Raw genomic sequence first — 22,103 nt, forward strand, 5'->3', positions numbered from 1 at the left:
ACGATCAGAGATTTAGTAATATAGATATATTTTCATTAAATAGGTTTTGCTGGAACCATTTTTGACAAGCTGTGATAAAACTTTGGTCTGTATAATGCAGATTGAGCAACTGGCTGAACTCAAGTCAAAATGTAACTGTCTTCATTATCTGCAATGAAGCCAAAGCAATGGGGTTTCCCTGTTGTTCAATCGTGCTCATTTTTTCAATGCTTATATTTGTGGCCGTTGCACACGGCTGGTTGGGACAGAAACAGGCACAGAGAAGGCATTAATTAATGGGAGAGGTTGTTCCCTGCTTCAAAGCAAGTAACTGTGAACTCCGCAGCATATCAGTCAGACCTGAAGGCAGGTGAGATGGACTCTGCAGAGAACAGGAATTGCTTGAACAAGCTGCCATCACAGAGCACCTTCATTGCCTCCAGGGACATTTCTTATTTTGTTCTGTTGTAACACAACAGAAATGCTTTTAAAATATTTTGTTATAATGATTTTTTCCAAAATAAATCAAAAACAACCTCAGCTTTCTTTTTATGTCTGCAATTCCTATAGTACTTAGTGTAAATGTGCACATTTACATATAGCATACTGCTTTGATTTTTAAATGTTTATTTTAAACAACTAACAACTCTTCTGTAAAATACTACATATTATACCAAATGTTTAAGAAGGAACTGCAGATGCTGGAAAAATCGATGGTAGATAAAAATGCACTGAGCAACTCAGTGGGTGAGGCAGCATCTATGGAGCGAAGGAATAGGTGACGTTTCGGGTCGAGACCCTTCTTCAGACTGATGTGGGGGGGGGGGGGGGGGGGTGGGAAGAAGAAAGGAAGAGTCGGAGGTGGGCTGTGGGAGAGCTGGGAAGGGGAGGGGAAAGAGGGAGAAAGCAAGGACTACCTGAAATTGGAGAAGTAAAGCGAAATATGAGGTGCTGCTCCTCCAATGTACGGTGGGACTCACTCTGGCCATGGAGGAGGCCCAAGACAGAAAGGTCAGATTCGGAATGGGAGGGGGAGTTGAAGTGCTGAGCCACCGGGAGATCAGGTTACGCTTGGTCTCACCGATGTAAAGCAGCTGACACAGAGGGCAGCGGATGCAATAGATGAGTTTGGAGGAGGTGCAGGTGAACCTCTGCCACATCTGGAAAGACTGTTTAGGTCCTTGGATGGAGTCAAGGGGGGTGGTAAAGCGACAAGTGTAGTATTTCTTGTGGTTGCAAGAGAAAGTACCAAGGAAGGGAAGGGACGAATCGGTGGGAAGGGAAGAATTGACCAGGGAGTTACAGAGGGAGCGGTCTCTGTAGAAAGGCGAGGAGATGGGAAGATGTGGCCAGTGGTGGGAGCCCGTTGGAGGTGGTGAAAATGTCGAAGTTAGTGGGTGAAATGGATGACGTCAGTGAGTTCTGCATGGGTGCAGGAGGTAGCACCAATGCAGTCGTCGATGTAGCGGAGGTCGAGTTTGGGGAAAGGGCCACGGTACGCTTCGAACATGGATTCACCAACATAATCACAATATGTTGAGTCCTAGTAATACAGGTAGTAAAGCTGGTATCTTACAGCTCGAGCGGCCTGGGTTTAATCTTAATCCCAGGTCCTGTTTTGGGTGGAGTTTGCACTTGTGAGTTTCCTCCAGGTGCTCCAATTTCATCGTCATAAAGTCATTCAGTGTTGAAACAGCCTCCTTGGGCCAATTTGCCCACACTGAACAATACGTCCCATCTACATTAGTCCCACCTGACAACATTTATCCTTATAAACCTATCCTAGCCATGTAACTGATCAATTTTTTTTTGAAGTGCCTTAATTATATTCTATGGCAGCTCGTTCCATATACCTTCCACCCTTTGTATAAAATAAGTTGCTCCTCGGGTTCTTATTAAATCTTTCCCCCTCCCCTTAAACCTATGTCCTCTAGTTCTTGATTCCCCCACTTTGGGTAAAAAACTGCATTTACCCTATCTTCGCTTCTCATGATCTTATACACCTCCATAAGATCACCCCTCATCTTCCTGCACTCAAAGTAATAAAGTCCTAGCCTGCTCAACCTCTCCCTATAGTTCAGACCCTCGAGTTCTGGCAACATCCTCACAAATTTTCTCAGCACCCTTTTCAACGTAACAACATTGGTCCTGTGACAGTGTGACCAAAATCCAGGTCCCATATCCCTTATTCAAGGTGTGTAGGTAAGATCGAACCTGGAAAGAGTTGATGGGGATGTGGGAAGAATTAAATGGAACCAGTATGGCAAAAAAATACAAACTGCTGGAGGAATCAGTGGGTCAAGCAGCATCTGTGGAGGAAAAAGGATAGTCAATATGTTGAGTTGAGACCTGCATCAGTGTAGAGTTGGTGTAAATGGGTGCTTGATGATTGGCATGGATTTTGTGAGCTGACCAGTTTTGTTATGTATGATTCTCTGAAAGGATGGATGCTTACATGCTGTATATTGGAAAGGAGTGGAAGGAAGAGTATGTGACAGTAATCGGTTGCAGTACAAAAGTGGAGTGTTGATAAACAGCTGAATCAGGCTGTTGAGTGAGCATGGAATGTCGTTCATTTCAATCTTTAGGAAAAGTGTATCTTTGTGACTTACTCATTTGTGATTAGCAATGTAGTGCGGTTATATCTCTGTGTGGGGTGTGTGCGTGCACATGCACACATGCAGTGATTATCATGACGTGAATAGCATGTCCCATTGGGTAGAGGATAGAATGTGTTTTATATGTGCGCTGATTGTTCAGAACATGCTGAGATAATGGCAGAAGTGAAGATTAGGCAGAGTAGTAGGTTGTGATGGAGTACGTCTTTGTACATGTACATCATGTATGTATGCAGAGTATCTTTATGTGCACATACACCTGTGCAAAGCGACTGATTGTAAGGTCGTGCCATCACAGCATCCAGTGGCATGAGCTGAACTGCATGTTCTGGGGCAGTACAATTCTCTCAGTGTGCACGTGACCATGATCACAAGTTAATTGTTTAAGAAAGAACTGCAGATGCTGGAAAAATCGAAGGTAGACAAAAATGCTGGAGAAACTCAGCGGGTAAGACAGCATCTATGGAGCGAAGGATTAGGTGACGTTTCGGATTGAGACCCTTCTTCAGACTGACTGACCACGCTGAGTTTCTCAAGCATTTTTGTCTACATATTAATTGTTAGTGAGCGGGGTGGGTAGGCACTGCCCAACTTGCTCCCACTCCTTACACATATCCTTAATACAACTAGGGGACATCATACCAAGATTTATTTTAAGTCCCTTAGGCAGTGAGTAAAATGCGAGCAAAACTAAATGGATAGCTCTTGCCTTATCTTCAGAACGCTCAAAAACAAGCGACATGGGTCTGTTGTGTTCAGGGTTTGTATAGGTAATTCTCCAATAATTTGTTTCCATAACGCAAATTGGATATAATGCGATCGATAAATTAGGGGACACTATTTGTATAACACTGGCTAAATTGATTATAATGTTATTTTGATTACTAGATTAACTAGAAAACCACCTGAGAGTTACTTTGGAAATTAAGAAGCAAAAAAAAACTGTCTAGGCCAAAAAATCAGTTTTGGAAACGAATATTCTTTCCATGTAATCTCTCCGCAGTAATCAGACACTATGCCTTCTTAAGAACACAGCTGCTAGTGGAGAAACCTTTTCAATCAGAGGGTGGGGGATGTATGTATGAAACGAGCTGCCAGAGGAGGAAGTTCAGGACGTACTACAACGACATTTAAAATACATTTGGACAAGTACATGGATAGGAAAGGTCGAGGGTGAAATGGGCCAAGCGCGGGCAAATAGGACAAGCTTAGATGGGGCATCTTAGTTGGCATGGACGAGTTGGGATGAAGGTCATGTTTCTCTGATGTATGACTGCATGGCTATGACTCCAGTGGGCTATGAGCAAACTGCAGGCGAATGGGACTAATCCAGCATGTTATTCTATCGACATTGACAAAGTGGCCAAAAGGCCTGTTTCAGTGCTATAGAGCTATGACTCTATAAAGTAGCTGAAATGGGAACAGTATCTCGGAAAAACAAAATTTATCAGCCAATAAAAAGGAAAGGCATCTGCCTCGACATTGAATATAAATAAAGATGCACTGTCAATGCATATTATACGTTCCGGTATTGAATTCAGTTTATTATTATATCTTGTAAATTCTAATTTGTATGGATAGAATAACAGTAGATAATATTTTTAAATCTGGAATATAGCAGAAAATTGTGAAGGCACAATGAAAACCACAAATGGTATAAACTGTGATGAATCACGGAACGGCATAACACAGAATGGACAGACAGGCATGGAATCACACAGATATAAACAGTGGACAGATACCATGTACCAGCACTGCACAAAAGACATAATACACAGGCAGCTGTAGCTATAGTCTGAAGAAGGGTCTCGACCCGAAACATCACCCAGCATTTTGAGTCTACCTTCGATTTAAACCAGCACCTGCAGTTCTTTCCTACACAGCTATAGCTTGTTGCTTTGCATTTCCAACTGATTAAATTGGCAAATGAAGTTCAAGAAATAAATGCAGAGCTTATTCCCATTAATGAAGCTTACTCTACACAAGCAAATAGAACAATATTTGCATGCAAACAGCTCAGCAGATGGCATGTGATGTGCTGAAGCATTTCCAGTGACATTATATGAAGAAGGCAGATGTTACCCAGTCTTTGGGCCTGATCCGTGTGTGCTATTTTGGACTACAGGGAAACGTGTACACTCCAGTATCCAGTTGGAATTGCAACTTATGTAGTTTTGTATCATTTAATGATAATTCCGCAATCTGCTGTTACACTCCTGTCACACAATATACTGCGTGAATTTTGTGTTGCAAGTGGAACATGGGTGGATTAACATAGATTGTTAAAATTTTAAATTAAGGTGAAAGTGTCATAATTGGGAAAATAGAATGGATGATATTAATGCTCAAAAATGTTGTGAGATGTGTTGGAATCACAGATCTTCTACGCCTTCTACGCCCGAACCTCCAGACTCAGGAATAGCTTCATTCCCAGAGCTATAGCAGCTCTGAACCGGCCCTGCTGAGTGCCCCCACCCCCCATGGACTGTCTCCCTCGGATGGTCACATCACACAGACACATCTGCACTTTAGTCTGTTTGAACTGTTTTGACTATTTTACTGTTGAAATGTTCTTTTTACAAACCATGTTCTCGGGGTATCTAAATCTAAATTTTATTAGTTATTTAAGTTATGACATCGGATGGAAGCTGCATACCAAATCTCGTTGCGCTTATGTGCAATGACAATAAAATATATTATTATTATTATTATCAATGCAGCACAAAGTGGATTTAGGGAGATGAGATGTGGACTCACACAGGCATGAACATTGGACAAATACCAGACACTCGCACCAGACTTGTGTAATTGTAAATTACACATGACCAATTGTCCAGTTATGCCAGTTCTGGTTCTTTGAAAGCTATCCAACATGTTAATCGGGCCTTAGGTCTGTTCCATTCCTATTGCCCAGTAATTACAGCCTTCACAAGTATTTATCCATTTCAAATGGTTATTGACTGACTCTGCTTCAGTCACCCCTTTCAGTCATTGGACAATTGAACACGTCATTGTGCAATTTTTCTTCTTTGTCTTGCCCTTGATGCCAGTGCCCTGCTACCACCGCCCATGCCAGCCGCTGACCTTTGATGTAAGGACCACACATGCCCTTTCTAGATCTGAACACTGTTGAAAGTCTTTGGGATAAATTCCTGCTTTGATTGCCTATTGTCTATGGCCTCCAGGACTACAGTGGGCTGACTTGGTGAGCCAGAGCAAGCCCCACCATGAATCTCCTCTGGAAACCTTTGATAGCTGGAAAAGCCCAGACTTAACATGGCTGGCTGTAAAAAAAAATCACAATTCTGAATATCTCTTTCATATGTTATACTTCCCATGTCTCTCACAACTTGGAAACCTCCCTATCAAGTTTAATCCAGTTCTCATGGCAAATCAACAATCTCCGTCATCCACCTACACCTGGGACAACTCACAATGGCCATTTAACCTACAGGGAATATGTGCACAGGGAGTGTAGACACACTCCACGCACCACACACAGCCCCAGAGGTTAAGATTGGCCATGAGTCCCTGGAACCGCGATGCAACAGCACAATCCGCTGTGTTTCTGCACTGCTCTGCGTGATGCCCGACTGGATAGTGTTTAGTTTATTGTTTATTATCACGTATACTGAGGTACAGTGAAAATCTTTTGTTGCGTGCTATCCAGTCAGCAGAAAGACAATACATGATTACAATCGAGCCATTTATGTGATAAAGGAATAACGTTTAGTGCAAGGTAAAGCCAGCAAAGTCCGATTAAGGATAGTCTGAGGGTCACCAATGAGGTAGACCGTAGTTCAGCATTGCTCTCTGGTTGTGGTAGGGTGATTCAGTTGCCTGATAACAGCTGGGGAGAAACTGTCCCTGAATCTGGAGGTGTGCGTTTTCACTTTTCTATACCTTTTGCCTGATGGGAGAGGGGAGAAGAAGGAGTGGCCAGGGTGCGACTTGTCTATGATTATGCTGTTGGCCTTGCCGAGGCAGCGTGAGATAAAAATGGAATCAATAGAAGGGAGGTAGATTTGTGTTGGAAGTGAAAACCGCGAATGAGACCAAGAAGCATTGTGGGAGGCCAGTATCAGTAGAGGCTATGGTGGTTCAATGCTAAGCAAGTGAATGAAGTGACCCAGTCATTGATGCAATGTAGAAAGATAATCTAGGAGGACAGCAGCAGGTTATAAAACATGAGGATTTGATACAGGGTTCTGTGGGATAATTCCAGTCCATGGCATAGAGTGATGAATGCACTGAGTGGGCACTTGTAGACCTCTGGTGCCCAAGACCATGTGGCATGGGCACGATGCCTGGTTGCAAACTGCTGATCATTGCACATTCCATTTTTTGTGCTGGCTCCACACCAGGTTTTTTGGCGATCCTTTCAACTGAGGGATTGGAAAAGTAATGAGTACTGAACCTCTGTCATCTCGGGGCATAAGGCTGAGAATAATAACGCAAAGAGCATGCTGAAAATATCACAGCTGTCTGTGCCCTGGGAGTGAAATGTGTGAGATGTACATAAGGGGCACCTCTCACTGTGCTAATGCTCTGGATTTCTGCAGCCTGTAAACCAGTGATGCTCCCAGATTTCATACATTCTGTAATATTCAGTGCCACTGCTTAATTAACATAGCTGCAGAATCAACGAGACATAGCAGGATATTGCCAGGGCTGGGGTATCTAGGTTGAGGAATGACAGAGTGGGGACGTGATATTTAAGCTAACTGTATAAAATTGTGAGAGGCCTTAAAAAGGAAAAAAACATTATCTCCTCATAGAATGGACAGTACTGAGGAGTCGTGGAGTTATGTTAGTTATTGAATATGCTGGGGGATTTGGAACTCACTGTGTGGCAAGGTGGTGGATACAGGAGAAGGAATGGATCACCTTAAGCCGGCTGCACCGTTGAATAAGGTTAAGGTCGATTTCCACCTTGTCCACTTCCCCGTCTTACTCATACATCTTCTGTACCCAAAGGCTTGGCGATGCTTGTTATGATTAGATTTCAATTGCTGGACTGACAGCAACTGGCATTAAGGGTCCTGGGAATCCTGTATCAAGTTGTACAAGATGTTGGTGAAGCTGCATTTGGAGTATTGGCATCAGTTTGTCACCTTGCTATAGAAAGGATATTGTTAAGCTGGAAAGAGTGGAGAAAAGATTTATGAGGATGTTATCAGAACTTGACAACCTGAGCTATACGGGGAGGCTGGGCAGGCTAGGACTTTATTCCTTGGAGCGCAGGAGGCTTTGGGGTGATTTTATAGAGGTGTGTAAAATCCTGACGGGAATAGATATGGTGAATGCACACTTTTACTCAGACTAGGGTGATCAAGAAGAAAAGGACATAGATTTAAAGTGTGTGGGGAAAGATCCAGAGGAGCAACCTTTTCACACATAGGGTGATGGGTATGTGGAACATGCTGCCAGAGGAGATGGTTAAGGCAGGCACTATAACAGCATCTAAAATACATTTGGACAGGTACATGGATAGGAAAGGTTTGGAGAGATATGGGTCAAATGCAGGAAGGTGGGACTAGTGTAGATGGACATCTTGGTCAGCATAGCCAGTTGAGCCAAAGAGCCTGTTTCTGTGCTGGGTGCCTCCAAGTCATTGCTGTACATGCTCTAAGTCTTGTATTTAATTGCTGCTGAATACTGATGATGAAAGTGTGGTTTACCCTGACCAATAGATTCCCCACTACTTCACTCACTACACCACAAGGTAGTTATTCAGTTTCTCCTTGAGCAAGAACCTTGTCTCAGACTCAGTTTCTGTTACTTTTGACTTGGAGACCATATTTGAAAAGGTTGACCAGATATTCTTGTTCAATCGCATTTTTATAAATCACAAGGAATTTTCTTGTAAATGTTGAGTTTTCTTTTTCCACAACTTGACTTTAAATCCCTTTAATGGTCCAGATATTCCAATGGACACAGAATTGACCATAATTTACCTGAAATTTCCCCCAAGTGAATGAAGGAGCAGTGCAGTGGCACAGCAGTAATCATTACTGCCTCGTGGTTTCCTGGAGTTCAACCCTGATTTCTGGTGCTTTCCATATTGAGTTTGCATGTTCTCCCTGTGACCCTGTAGATTTTCCCCAGGTGCCATAGAGTTGTACAGCACAATTACAGGCCCTTCAGCCCACGTCAGATGTACCAACCTTTTTGGCCATCTGCACTAATCCTATTTGCCCATGCCCCACAATGCCTTGTCCGTTTAAGTGACTGCCTAAATGCTTCTTAAATTTAATAATTGACTGTTTTCATCACTTGCTTTTGCAGCACTTTCCAGATATCAACCACTCGTGCAAAAAATCTTTTCTAAAGGATCCGATATTAAAATCCTTCCTCTCACTTTAAATATATGCCTACTTGCATTTGTTGTGCCTACTCATAGGAGCAACGTAAGTGATAAGGATGGTAAATAGTCATATGGCCTTCATTTGTCGGGGTGTTGAATATAAGAATCAGGAAGTCATGTTGCAACTGTGTAAAACTTTAGCTAGGCCACACTTGGAGTATTGTATGCAGTTTTAGGTGTTTAATCATAGTACAGATATAGAGGCTTTGGCGAGGGTACAGAAGAGGTTAACCAGGATGTTGCCTGGATTAAAAAGTATTAGCCATGAGGAGAAGTTGGACAAATTGGACTGTTTTCTCTGGAGTGTTGGACGCTGAGCAGCGACCTGCGAGGAATTGGATAAAATGATGACACAGACAAGATAGACACTCAGAACAATTTTCCTCGGGTGGAAATGTTACTGACCAGCGGGCATAAGATTAAGGTAAGAGGGGAAACTTTTAAAGGAGATATACAAAGTAGGATTTATACACAGAGAGAACTGAGTGCTTAGAATATGCTACCAGGGAAAGTGGTGCAAACAGTTACAATGGTGATGTTTCAGAAGCATTTAGATATACACGGCTTTCATGAACAAGCAGGGAATGGAGGGATATAGGCCTGTGCAGGTAGATGTGCCATTTAAATTAGCATCATGTTCTGCACAGGCATTGTTGCAGCCTAATAGGAATAGCCTATTCCTGTGCTGAACTGTACTATGTGCTCGATTTTTCTTCCATATCCGAATGGCTGAGGGCAGATTCTAGGAGAATACCTACTGACCTTAGAATATGCTACCAGGGAAAGTGGTGCAAACAGTTACAATGGTGATGTTTCAGAAGCATTTAGATATACACATGAACAAGCAGGGAATGGAGGGATATAGGCCTGTGCAGTGTAGGCCTGTGCCATTTAAATTAGCATCATAGAAACATAGAAATTAGGTGCAGGAGTAGGCCATTCGGCCCTTCGAGCGGGGGACATTGAATTGCTCTGCCAAGAGCTGGTGTTGGGGCTCTAATCGCTTATTTCCGTGTTGTGTTGGAAGTATTGAATCCAATCAAGGGATTCAGATGGTTTATGTATTAGTTAATACAATCCTGGAATTGGTTACATGCCAAGGCAATTTATTTCCACAAGGGGATGAACAATAAGTAGCTGAAAGAAGCACTGATAGTTGCAGATACATCAACCAAGCACACTGAGCAAAAGACTGTTTGATTGAAGAGTGCCTGGCCAGATTTGAGGGAAACGTGGGGATGGGCAATAATTCCTGCAATAATTCCAACTGAGTGAATGTTAATGTAGAATCCTTCCTCCAGGAGATGATTCAGGCAGGTTTGGGTTAACTGTGCTCCATGGAGGCGCGTACATTCTCCACGGTCTAGTTGTGCTGATCTACCAGTGAATGACAAGATTCATGAAGAGACAGTCAGCACCAATACAAATATAGTGTGCAGCAAATAGCAGTGAAACCCGACTACAAGTGTCATTTTATACAAATTACCCTACTTATAATATTCAGTTTTTTATACTAAAGAGTGCGTGGGAAGAAACTGCAGATGCTGGTTTAAACTGAAGATAGACACAGAAGGCTGGAGTAACTCAGCGGGATAGGCAGCATCTCTGGAGAGAAGGAATGAGTGACGTTTCGGGTCGAGTCCCTTCTTCATTGGCCCCATACACACGCGTGAGCTCGACTTCCAATGTTATCCTTGGTTAAAAGGTACAGGAAAACCATCAGACAAGTGACATTTTTCTCCTCTCTCATGGCAGAACAATATATCAATTTACTAACAATCTGGAAGAGTGTCAGACTAGAGCCATCACTGTGCAACCAAGCATAACATCCTTGGCTTGAAGCTAGTGCAGCAATGTTTTCCCTCGGTTGAGACTGCCAACAGAGCTGGCATTATACTAAGTATCTGATTCAAACATTCCATCACACCATCAATGCAATAAATAGAGCTTATAATGGACAAATAACACATGATCAACAAAATAAGTGTTGGACATCAGGAGGCACAAAATGCTGGGCTAACTCAGCAGGTCAGGCAACATCTCTGGAGAAAGGAACAGGTGATGTTTAGGATCGAGACCCTTCTTCAAACTGATGCTGTTTGACCCACTGAGTTACTCCAGCATTTTGTGTCTATCTTTGGTGTAAACCAGCATCTGCAATTCCTTCCTACGCACCAAGAGACCCTGGTGTGGCAAAGGAGGTAGCGAGCTGTTTATATTTACAAATATGTGGGCCTATTGGAAATATCTACAAAGTTTTCAAAAAGTCATTTGCATTGCTCAAACTACAGAAATGGTTCTCAGATGAGAAGTGAAAAGTAAGGTTAATCAAAGCTGTGGGTTGGTTTTATTAAGAGCGAGGCAGCGGCACTTATTTGGAGTAGATGCTCACCTGGGTCATCAGTAATATGGAATGAATCTTTGGTAACGGCTATCACAACCGAAAATGGATCAATCATAAGTACAGAAAATAGAGCAAGCCACCATCTTCGATTTACCGTGCAATGATTTGCACAATTCCTTTGCAAGGTCAGTAATTTGAAGATTTCCCACCCCACTGTTTAATTGTGTTTGTGGGAACTTTGTAATAAATTGGTTGGGTAATTGATTTATTAAGCGAAGACTGCTGCTTTTTTATTGAATTTCCCATTACATGATTAGACCTTTAATGGATCTTGTAGCAGTTGGGTTATAGTCTCCTGCTAATTAAACTCAATCTAGTACTGATAAGGCAAATTAACTGTTTCAATTCAGATATGATATATTAGACCTGCAGGCTTGCTCTTGAATCTGCATGTTGGACAGACTTGGCAATAAGTAACTTAATTAGGAAGTAATATACAAAATAGTGAATGGTCTCGTTTTCTGGTCTGGGAAATGAGATCAGAAGGGTTGGAGGGGGTGTAGGATTGTTATGATGGGGTGGGGGGTGGGGGAAGGGGGGTGCTGTAAATGTTGTCACCATTGATGCCATCAGCTGAAATATCACTTTGAATTCAATCAAATATCAGTCAAGCAAAGGCTGCCAGCTGCTGATTTCCTCAAAGCACAGTCTCTGATAAACAATAGACAATAGGTGCAGGAGTAGGCCATTCGGCCCTTTGAGCCAGCACCACCATTCACTGTGATCATGGCTGATCATCCACAATCAGTACCCCGTTCCTGCCTTCTCGCCATATCCCCTGACTCCGCTATCTTTAAGAACTCTATCTAAATCTCTCTTGAAAGCTTCCAGAGAATTAGCCTCCACTGCCTTCTGAGGCAGAGAATTCCACAGATTCACAACCCTCTGTGTGAAAAAGTTGATGAACTGGTGAGTGGTGCCCTAACTTCCAGTTAAAGATGAGAAGCAAGAGCTATTGTACATAATCACAATTGAAATACATCCAGGATCGGAGCAAACAGGTAGTTGACAGTCAGCACGGGCTCGGTGGACCAAAGCACCTGTTGTCCTGTTGCATGATTCCATGTGTGAACTACATTGATCTGGCTGTTTTATGGCCATCGTTAGCAACAACTAGCTTGTCTCAAGCTCTGTAATGCTACATTGATTTATATTATGGGTGGGATTTGAATTATGGCTGGTCTGTGGATTATTAGTGCAGGCTATTGGCTAATAGTACAGTGACCATAACCCTCCCTGTCACACAATGGTGGGTGGTTTTGAGAAGAACCTGCCAGCTTCCATGATACGCTGCCAGGCATGTTTTATCACTCTGATGGCCACATCATGGAAGCTGATGCCAAAAGGCCCTGGTGAGTTGCTGCAATACATGCTGTAAATCATGACATTATTATGCACCCATCCCATCTATTTATGACTCCTATGTTGTTCAGTATGAAGCTCCCTCTGAAATAGCTCAACTCCATATTTCATTCAGGGGGCAATTATGGGTGGACCATAAATGTTGGATGTGCTCCCGTGTCCTGTGAATGAATAAATAAAAACCAAGCATGAAAACCAACCTCCTCACTCACCAAACTATCAAGCACATTTGATCTCCATTCCTTCTGCTTATTCACCATTGTTGCTCTAAAATTCATTCTTGCCACTCATGAAAAAGAATTATTGAGGAGAGACAGGCAGACCTGCTTTTTTTCCCCCAAGACTTGTCGAGAAGCTGGATTCCCACCCCTACCTGTTGGATCAAGCATGAACTGCTAGGACATACTAAAAACTTGGGTATCCTCATTTGAAATTGAATGAAATGATCATGGTATAAAATTCCACTGTATGAAATAATATCATACTAGTGAAAGAGAAAGCACAAAATACAATACAAAATGTACCCATTACCAAAGCTACTTATTGAAAGCACTGTACATTTAAAAGTGCATGGTATTCATTGAATGAGCCTTGCCTTATCAGCCGTATTGTTCAGTGACAGACCCACTGTTACCTGTACTGTATGCAATGTTATACAGTGTTATACAGTGATTAACCAGCTCATACCAGTATTGTACTCCAGTGTTACACTGCAGACTCGTCACCACCTGTACTGTACCCAATGTTATAGAGTTATACAGCGACAGACCCATCCCTACCAGTTCTGTACCCCGGTGTTGTACAGTAGCAGACCCATTCCCACCAGTACTGGGGTCTTGTTATACAATGACAGACTTGTTCCAATCTACACTGTACTCCAGTATTATGTAGTGACAGATCATCACACCAGTATTGTACCCCAGTGTTATAGTGGAACAGACCCATCCCTACTAGTACTGTACCTCAGTGTTACACAGTAACAGACCCGTCCCCACCAGTACAGTAGCCAAGTTATACAATGACTTGTGACCCGGTGGTTACTATAATAATAATAATAATCTTTATTTATATAGCACTTTTCAACAAAACCAGTATTTGAACCAAAGTGCTTTACAGAGATTGATTAAATTAATTGAACAGATCAAATGTCAATAAATCTATATAACTATAACAAAATAACATGGGCTGCGAATCCCCATTCCTTTCGGCAGACCCTGTGTGTTGCCCTGTTCCTCAGAAGCTCTGCTTTTACTCCCCCTCACCCTCCTCCTGCCCTTTCCACCTCTCCAAGCAAGCATCGGAATAGTGAAGCCCACATGAGACTAACATGGAGTAAGGATCTTTTGGAACGTTTGGAAACACATCTCAACTTAATTCTGGATAGGAAGGATGAAAGGATTAAGTTCTGAGGGTGGTTTGAGCATGTACAGTGCAACCATCACATAACATGGCTATCTTGAAACGCAGAGCTGTAATTTTGATGGTGTGTGCAGTGAGAGGAGATGAAGTGACAGCAGAGGACACCTTGCCCAAAGTGTTGAAAGAGATTATCAATACTTTTCAGATAGACACAAAATGCTGGAGAAACTCAATGGGACAGGGAGCTTCTCTGGAGAGAAGGAATGGGTGAGGTTTCTTATCGAGACCCTTCTTCAGTGTCTCGATCCGAAACGTCATCCATTCCTTCTCTCCAGAAATGCTGCCTGTTCTGTCGAGTTACTCCAGCATTTTGTGTCTATCTTCAGTGTAAATATATGCAGTTCCTTCCTACACATAAATATATTCCGCTCCGCCTGAATGTTATGGTACGTGCTCTTACTGTAAAACTCTGTATGATGCCCATTAAACCTCCAGCAAGTTAATCTTGTGTTAAACTAATGCACTGAACAACATGGTATCTTGTTGTGGGTGGCTAGCAGACACTTTGTTCAAGAGATTTTCAGAGCTAAAAAAGAGCCAATTTGTTAACAATTGTTCTTTTTTCCACCGTTGAACAAACTAACTTGTTTGACTGATGTTGGCAGTTTCACTCACCTGCACATTGACTTTATCATTGCAAAAATATGAGCATGTTAGGCAGATGTTCCCTGACAGCAAAGCATGAAAGAATTACCTCACAGACCCAAAGGCATTTGAACTGTCATTGTTGTTTTCCATTTTAAGTGCAGCTCAGTCCTGCTCACAACAGAACCAGAACCTACAATACTTCCGCGATGGTTTGAGGAGATCTTTGCAGGACATGGGGCGGAACCTGTCTGCTCTTCCCTGAAGAGTATCAGGGACCTGTAACACAGACCAAAGAGGGGGCAGACAGGGACTCAGATTCCTGGGTCAAATCCCTGAAGCTGAGCCGCCGGTTACTGCCGTCACTCCTGACAAGTACGAGCCTTCCTGCCGAGGCAAGCATTACCTCAGTTTGGGTGAACTGGAAAACCAAAGTGCCAGCTTTCCCTTTCACCGCAAGTCTATCTGGGAATAAACACACAGGGACACTCGTCCCGCCACTGGATGTGGTTTTCCAGTGTTAAATACCCAATATCAAGGTATGCTGCTCTGGATTGGATGAAGTATACCACCCCTGTTAAGGCGCACTGCAAAACCAAAGTGCCACCGTCCCTTTCACTGCAAGCCTATCTGAAAATGTCCGCACACAGAACTTGTCCCTCCATTGGATGTGGATACTTCTCAGGATACCTCACAAGAAGTCCGTAGTGGGACACCCATCCCTTCAGTCAGTGAAGGTTTTCACTTGTATCCTCGTGCCAATCCAAGCTCTCACTGCCCAAGTCACCCAAAAAACCTCCAACAGATAGGGGAGCTGGTGAGGCATGGATTATTAGCAAGTCCCTTGGTTCCAATGAATTAGTCTGCATCATAAAAGCCACAATTGCCCCATTTTGTTTCAGCGTCCTCAGGCTGAAGCAGGCTAATACAAATGAAAATAAAAAATACTGCATCATAAATCGGAAACAAAATCTGCAGGAAGCATTCAAGATGTCAAGCAGAATCCACAGGGAGAGAAACAGCGTTAACGATTCAGGTGAAGGACCATTTAGTAAAGTTAAAGAAGGAACTGCAGATACTGGAAAATCGAAGGTAGACAAAAATGCTGGAGAAACTCAGCGGGTGCAGCAGCATCTATGGAGTGAAGGAAATAGGCAAAGTTTCGGGCCGAAATACTTCTGCAGACCATTTAATAATGTAGTGTTTGGGAAACCACAACACTCAGACATGGATGCTGCTGGGAAACAGCTCCCTGGCTGAACCTTTAGAGGAACAAATACCTGCGGACATCACAAATAGAAGAACATTCTGCTTTCAGTGTTCCCTGCCATTGTAAACTTCCATTCTCCATCTCTGGAGTTGTTTGTGTAACGACAAGGGTATTAAGCCCCAGGCATCCCCACAGTTGAGTGCAATGGTCTGGGCTAGGTTCAAGTTCATGTGGCAGAATCAAGTTCATGTGGCAGAACTACCCCATATTTATTCAAAACGGGATAATTAGAGGAGAGACATGTGGCGATTGGAACATGATTAGGGTTGAAACCATCTTAAGGATCTCCTCGGGTATAATTACTGAAAGACCTTTTGCTCACATTATGAGCATTGGTTTAGTGTTGTCATGTGTGCCGAGATTCAGCGCAAATCTTTATTTTGCCTGCTATTCAGGCAGACCATACCATATATCATGTAGTGCAAAAGTGAAGAGAAACAGTGCAAAATATTGTTACAACTACAGAGAATGTGAAGTTAAAATAAAAGTGTAAGGGCCATAAGAAGGTAGATTGGAAGGTCATGAATATAGCCTTAGCATATGAGAGGTCTGTTCAACAATCTGATAATGGCGAGAGGAAGCTGCTCTGAAATCTGGTAGTAAAACTTTCAAGCTTTTGTGCCTTCTACCTGATGGTTAGAGAGGAGAAGAGAGAATGACCAAGGTGTGAGTAGTCCTTGATTATGCTGGTTGCTTAGATTAATTTTATTTATTATGATTATTATTGATTAGTATAGCTTAGTAATATACAGATGGAATTAACGGCATCCACAACTCTTTGTGGTCAGTGGTGGACTGGGTCTAAAAATATTGGTTGCCAGGAGACAAAGGGGGCCCACGTCATCAGGGGCCCACTTGCCATCGGGCAAGCTGACACCCGGGCCAGTCCGCCACTGTTTGTGGTATTGTGTGGTCTTGAGCAGAGTACTTGTCAAACTAAGCAGGATAGGATGCTCTCTATGGTGCATCTTTAGAAATGATTATTTATTGCTGACTGATTGCTCAGTTTGCAAACGGGAAACGTGGTTGAATCAGATGTTTGATACAAACATCCTTTCCATTTCTACTAGCTCTGCAACCAATTCAATGTGTGTTTATTGCAGCAAGCTGCTTGACTACCAGCCATTTGGGGGCCAGACCAGATCTTATTTGGCTGGAAAAACACTTAGAGCCTAGTGTATTATCTGGTTGCTGGTTTTCCAACAGAGCAATGTGTCTGGTAGGAACAGCTCTTGAACCAAGGACACTGCAGAAAGCACACAGGAAAGAAAACTCAAATTGAACATTTTAGGTAACAGCATCAACCTTAACTTCAATAAATAACATACATAGAATAGGCTCCCTCCGTAACTCTCTTGTCAATTCGTCCCTTCCCACCTGAACCACCCCCTCTCCGGGCGCTTTCCCTTGCAACCGCACAAAATGCTATACTTGTCGCTTTACCTCCCCCCTTGACTCAATTCAAGGACCCAAGCAGTCTTTCCAGGTGCGGCAGAGATTCACCTGCACCTCCTCCAACCTCATCTATTGCATCCGCTGTTCTAGATGTCAGACGCTCTACATCGGTGAGACAAAGCGTAGGCTTGGCGATCGCTTTGCCGAACACCTCCGCTCGGTTCGCAATAACCAACCTGATCTCCCGGTGGCTCAGCACTTCAACTCCCCCTCCCATTCCGAATCTGACCTTTCTGTCCTCAGCCTCCTCCATGGCCAGAGTGAGGACCACAATTGGTGGAGCAGCACCTCAAATTTCACTTGGGCAGTTTGCACCCCAGCGGTATGAACATTTACTTCTCTAATTTCAGGTAGTCCTTCGCTTTTCCTCCCCTTCTGAGCTCTCCCACTGCCCACTGGCTCCTCCTCTTCCTTTCTTCTTCACCCCCCCCCCCAGCCTGACATCAGTATGAAGAAGGGTTTCAGCCCGAAATGTTGCCTATTTCCTTCGGTGCATAGATGCTGCCTCACCCACTGAGTTTCTCCAGCATTTTTGTCTACCTTCGATTTTCGAGCATCTGCAGTTTCTTCTTAAACATACATAGAATAGGGATGGTTTTAAAAACATTCTTGCTTTTGTAACTTCTACTTGTTCCATGTCCACTTCTATAACAATGTCAGCCTTGGAGACCATATAATTGAAACTCTTATCTGTATTTTTGCCATCTCAAGATTGATTTCAGCCAACATTATAGTGAGTAGTGGAATCCCATCTCCCACCCTTTGCTTCAGATCAGTTGCCGTGTCCTTATACCCAGACCCATTTACTTTGTCTCATGATTCAACAAAGCTCCAGTTTTGAAGTTCTATTTCTATGTTCACCTCCTTCTCTCTTCTTTGCCCATCACCCTCATCTCCATCACCTCCTACATCTCTATTACCCACTGTCTGTTCTGGAAATAAAAATAAAATTTAAATTTAAAAAGGGACGCACAGTGGCACAGCTGATAGAGCAGATTCCTTGCAGTTCCAGAAAGCCAGGTTCGATCCCGATCTCAGGTGCTTTGTATGTACACTGCACGTTCTCCCTCTGATCACGTAAGTTTCCTCCAGATGCTCAATTTGCCTCCTACACTCCAAAAAAACGTGCGGGTTTGTAGGTTAATTGGCCTCTGTAAAAATTACCCCTTCGTGTGTAGGGAGTGAATGCGAAAATGGGATAACAAAACTAGTGTGAACGGGAGATCGACAGTCATCGTGGACTTGGTGTGCCGAAGTGCCTGTTTCCAAGGACACAGACTGTATCTCTAAACAAAACTAAACTCTGTCCTCGAGTGTATGTATGATTTTTTTCCTGGAAGGTTTTGCTGTATTAATGCACCTGAAATGTTGGCAACATGATGGTATTTAAATGCGGGTTGTTTTTGTGTTAGAAATATGAGGGAAGGAGATGGGGAGTTTGTTAATAAATTATTAAAAGTCAACTCTCAGGTGCAAGGAGCCACTTGATAAAGCTAATGTGACCCCCACAAGAAGTTTGAAAGAATAAAGTAATCATCAGGAGGGCTGGTGAGATGTTATTATGTTCAATCTTGAATAGAATACCTGACACTAGTTCACCAGGATTGATAAACCGGGAGCCAGACAGGTTACAGGAGGTAGTACATAATGAACAGGATGGGACAGGATGAATGGTTACTGAGATCTCCTCCTAAAATGAGAATGCAGAAATAGGAGAATATGTCCCCAGAGTTGAAATTATGCCAATTGAAATGAAGTCCAGATGATAAACGTTCATTCAAATGTTGGGCCAATTGATCCAACCTTTGCATCAGAAGAGATCAAGCAACATTTTTTTAATAGAAATTCTGTGGGAACTGGGTAGGCACCAAGAGATATAAGAAAAGCAGGAAAAAAGACCTGGAGCTGTTGAACTGAGATAATGAAGCACGTTCAATGAGCAGCGTAGAGTGACATTGTACTTAAACAAGCCCGTCAAAACACTGTCATATTACAGGTAGATAAAGATGACAATATTGTGACATTTGCTTCCAGGGCTAAGTTGGTGACCTCTGCTAATTCAGTGATATTTGCTCTGGAGTGCTAAACAAGGCTTCACAATTTTTCCAAATAACTTCTGTGTTTTCATGAAATGAAGTACAATGATCAATGTTTCTTTTCACCTTGCAGCTGATAATGGAATGTAGTGCAGTTATTTGGAACTAAAAAGAAAGCATATTCTGCCAAACTGTCTTAAGTGTTAAAAAATAGAGAGACAGTGGTCCATTCTTTGGGATTCCTCTATTGCTTAATTATTATGTTTCATCATTTAGTATCATTATGGGCATGAAATATCCTGTTAATAAAAGGCAAAAAAAAAATGCAGATGCTGGAAATAAAACATAGACCAGCAAAGAAACAAGCCCTTTGGCCTACGGTGTCAGTGCTGGCCATAATGCTAAATTAAACTCATCCCATCAGCCTGCCCATGGTCTATATTCTTCCAATCCTTGCCTGATAATGTGCCTGTCCAAATGAAACCTGAATTATAAACCAAAATGCTCTGGAAATGTTCAACAGGTCTGGCAGCACCTGTGGAGAGTCAACCAGAGTTAATGCTTCAGTGTTTGAACTGATGATAGATTATTAACCTGAAACATGAACTCTGTCTCTCTCTTCATTGATGCTGCCTGGACTATTGAATGTTTCCAACACTTTGTGTTTTTATTTCTACTGAAACCATTGCTGATTCTCATCACCCTCGCCACTGACACAGCTCTTAGCAAAAAAATAAAGATTCAATAAAGGTAACATTTCCAGAAGGGCGGAGGGGGGAATGACACATCCATTTGGCAAAGATTGTCGATGATCATTGTCAAAGATGTAAATGGGGCTGAGACTCGGTTGTTGTAACAATAACCAGCAACTCTCAATTTCAGTTGACCAAATCTCAGCTATTTGGAGTGCACTTTGTACAAATTAGCTGAGCACAATTGCTTTTTACAGAAAGATGTTTTGTTGTCACCTGTGTCATTGGTAATTTACATGGGTAAGTGAATTGACCTGCACCAAGTCCCTAATCCTATGGAGAGCTAATGGACTACACCCACGCTCCAACGGTTCCTCCAATGCAGGCTGAACGGAATTGATCATTTTGCTATCGCTCATCCTAATTGGGATTTGCGACAACCTCCATTTGTCATTCCCTTCCTCAGAACACTTTGAGTTCAGGTTGGGGAAGGAAATCAATATTGCTCAGCTGAACAGTCCTGCTCTGGTCAATGCCACTGTGAGCAAATGAACAAGTACATGCCTTTACCCATCACTCCATTCCTCGGCTTAATGAGCGCGTGTCCATAATCACAGAAAAATATATATAATATAACTTTGCTACAGGCTGCACACTTCACTCTCTACTTACATGGTAAACATTCGTTTATACTTTTGCAGGTTCCTTCTAAAGGAAAATGACAAGTAAGTCAATGACCAGTAATGTGACCAATAAAAATGACCCCAAGTCCATCAACTCCAGAGTCTTCATTGGTAACCTAAATACAGCCATTGTGAAGAAGGCAGATGTGGAGGCCATCTTTGGGAAGTACGGCAAGATAGTGGGGTGCTCAGTGCACAAAGGATACGCGTTTGTGCAGTACGTGTTTGAACGGAATGCCAGAACAGCAGTGGCGGGGGAGCACAACAGGATAGTGGCCGGGCAGCCGTTGGGTAAGTAGCAACACAAAGCTTCGTGGAAGGAGGGGATTACAGGAAACGTAATCACCTGAAAGTTTCCAGTTGTGCATTGGGTTACAATCTGTTGAGTGGAATTAATGGTGATTGAATGTGATTTGCAATTGGGTTAGCGTTGGAGTCTTGCTTCTCAATCATTTCATGCTGTTTGGCTATTATCCTATTTGAACATGCTCACTTTCCCCTTCCATTTGTTAAGTGTGATCAAAGCTGAGTTTAAAGTATAAACGCATGCTGCTGAAATGAGTGTGCTGTGGCTTCAACATTAGTTGCTATCCCTGTATTCTGGTAATGAGGTGATGACAGAAACAAATATTTGTGAACTGTGGAGTACAAAGATATTGCCTAGAACCACAATATTGAAATCATTCCTTGTTTGCAGCATGTATGTGAAATTGCTTCAGCAAGCCACCTACTTGATGGCCAGATCACCAGCTGATGTTACAAGTCCCTCTTATTTCTTTCTTCTGCTGGTGACCAGCCAATAGCCCAGGTTGTGAGAACATTGTTAATTAGGACTCAGGAAAACCACATTGGCCATGAGTGTTGCACATCAGAAGCAGTAGACTACTACAGGGCTTGAAGAGACAATGCTGGTAGTATTTTTGACCCTGGTTAGCTAGGGTAAAATACACATCCAGGGAGTCATTGTTGATCCCTACAAGAAGTAAATAATGGATCTCTGTAGTAGTGTAGGAAGATTGGCAAATGTGTAGCACCAAGCAGTCACTCACTGAGGAGAAGCTCTTTGTAATTGACATAAGGGTGGATTGAATAAATATCTCTCAGTGTTAATCGTGGCATGATGCGGTGATTGACTATACATGCATTGTCATTGAGTGTACAGGGTTGCTGGAGTAGTCTGCTATTCCAGTGAGATTATACTTGACTTGAGGGTGGATGGAATAAATATCTCTG

General features: G+C 42.7%; 1 protein-coding gene across 3 annotated transcripts in view; it reads left to right on the forward strand.

The window, feature by feature from the left end:
• The window catches only part of LOC129705222 (RNA-binding Raly-like protein), a 546,381-nt gene that overhangs the window by 133,369 nt on the left and 390,909 nt on the right, over positions 1-22,103 (forward strand). For all 3 annotated transcript variants that reach the window (XM_055648693.1, XM_055648694.1, XM_055648695.1), the window contains exon 2: positions 20,889-21,161. In XM_055648693.1, coding sequence (XP_055504668.1) covers positions 20,906-21,161 — 256 coding nt within the window. In that variant the 5' untranslated portion in view covers positions 20,889-20,905. The remainder of the gene's footprint in view (positions 1-20,888; positions 21,162-22,103) is intronic.

The sequence above is a fragment of the Leucoraja erinacea genome, chromosome 17 (genome assembly GCF_028641065.1).
Source record: "Leucoraja erinacea ecotype New England chromosome 17, Leri_hhj_1, whole genome shotgun sequence".
NCBI classification, from domain to species: domain Eukaryota; kingdom Metazoa; phylum Chordata; class Chondrichthyes; order Rajiformes; family Rajidae; genus Leucoraja; species Leucoraja erinaceus.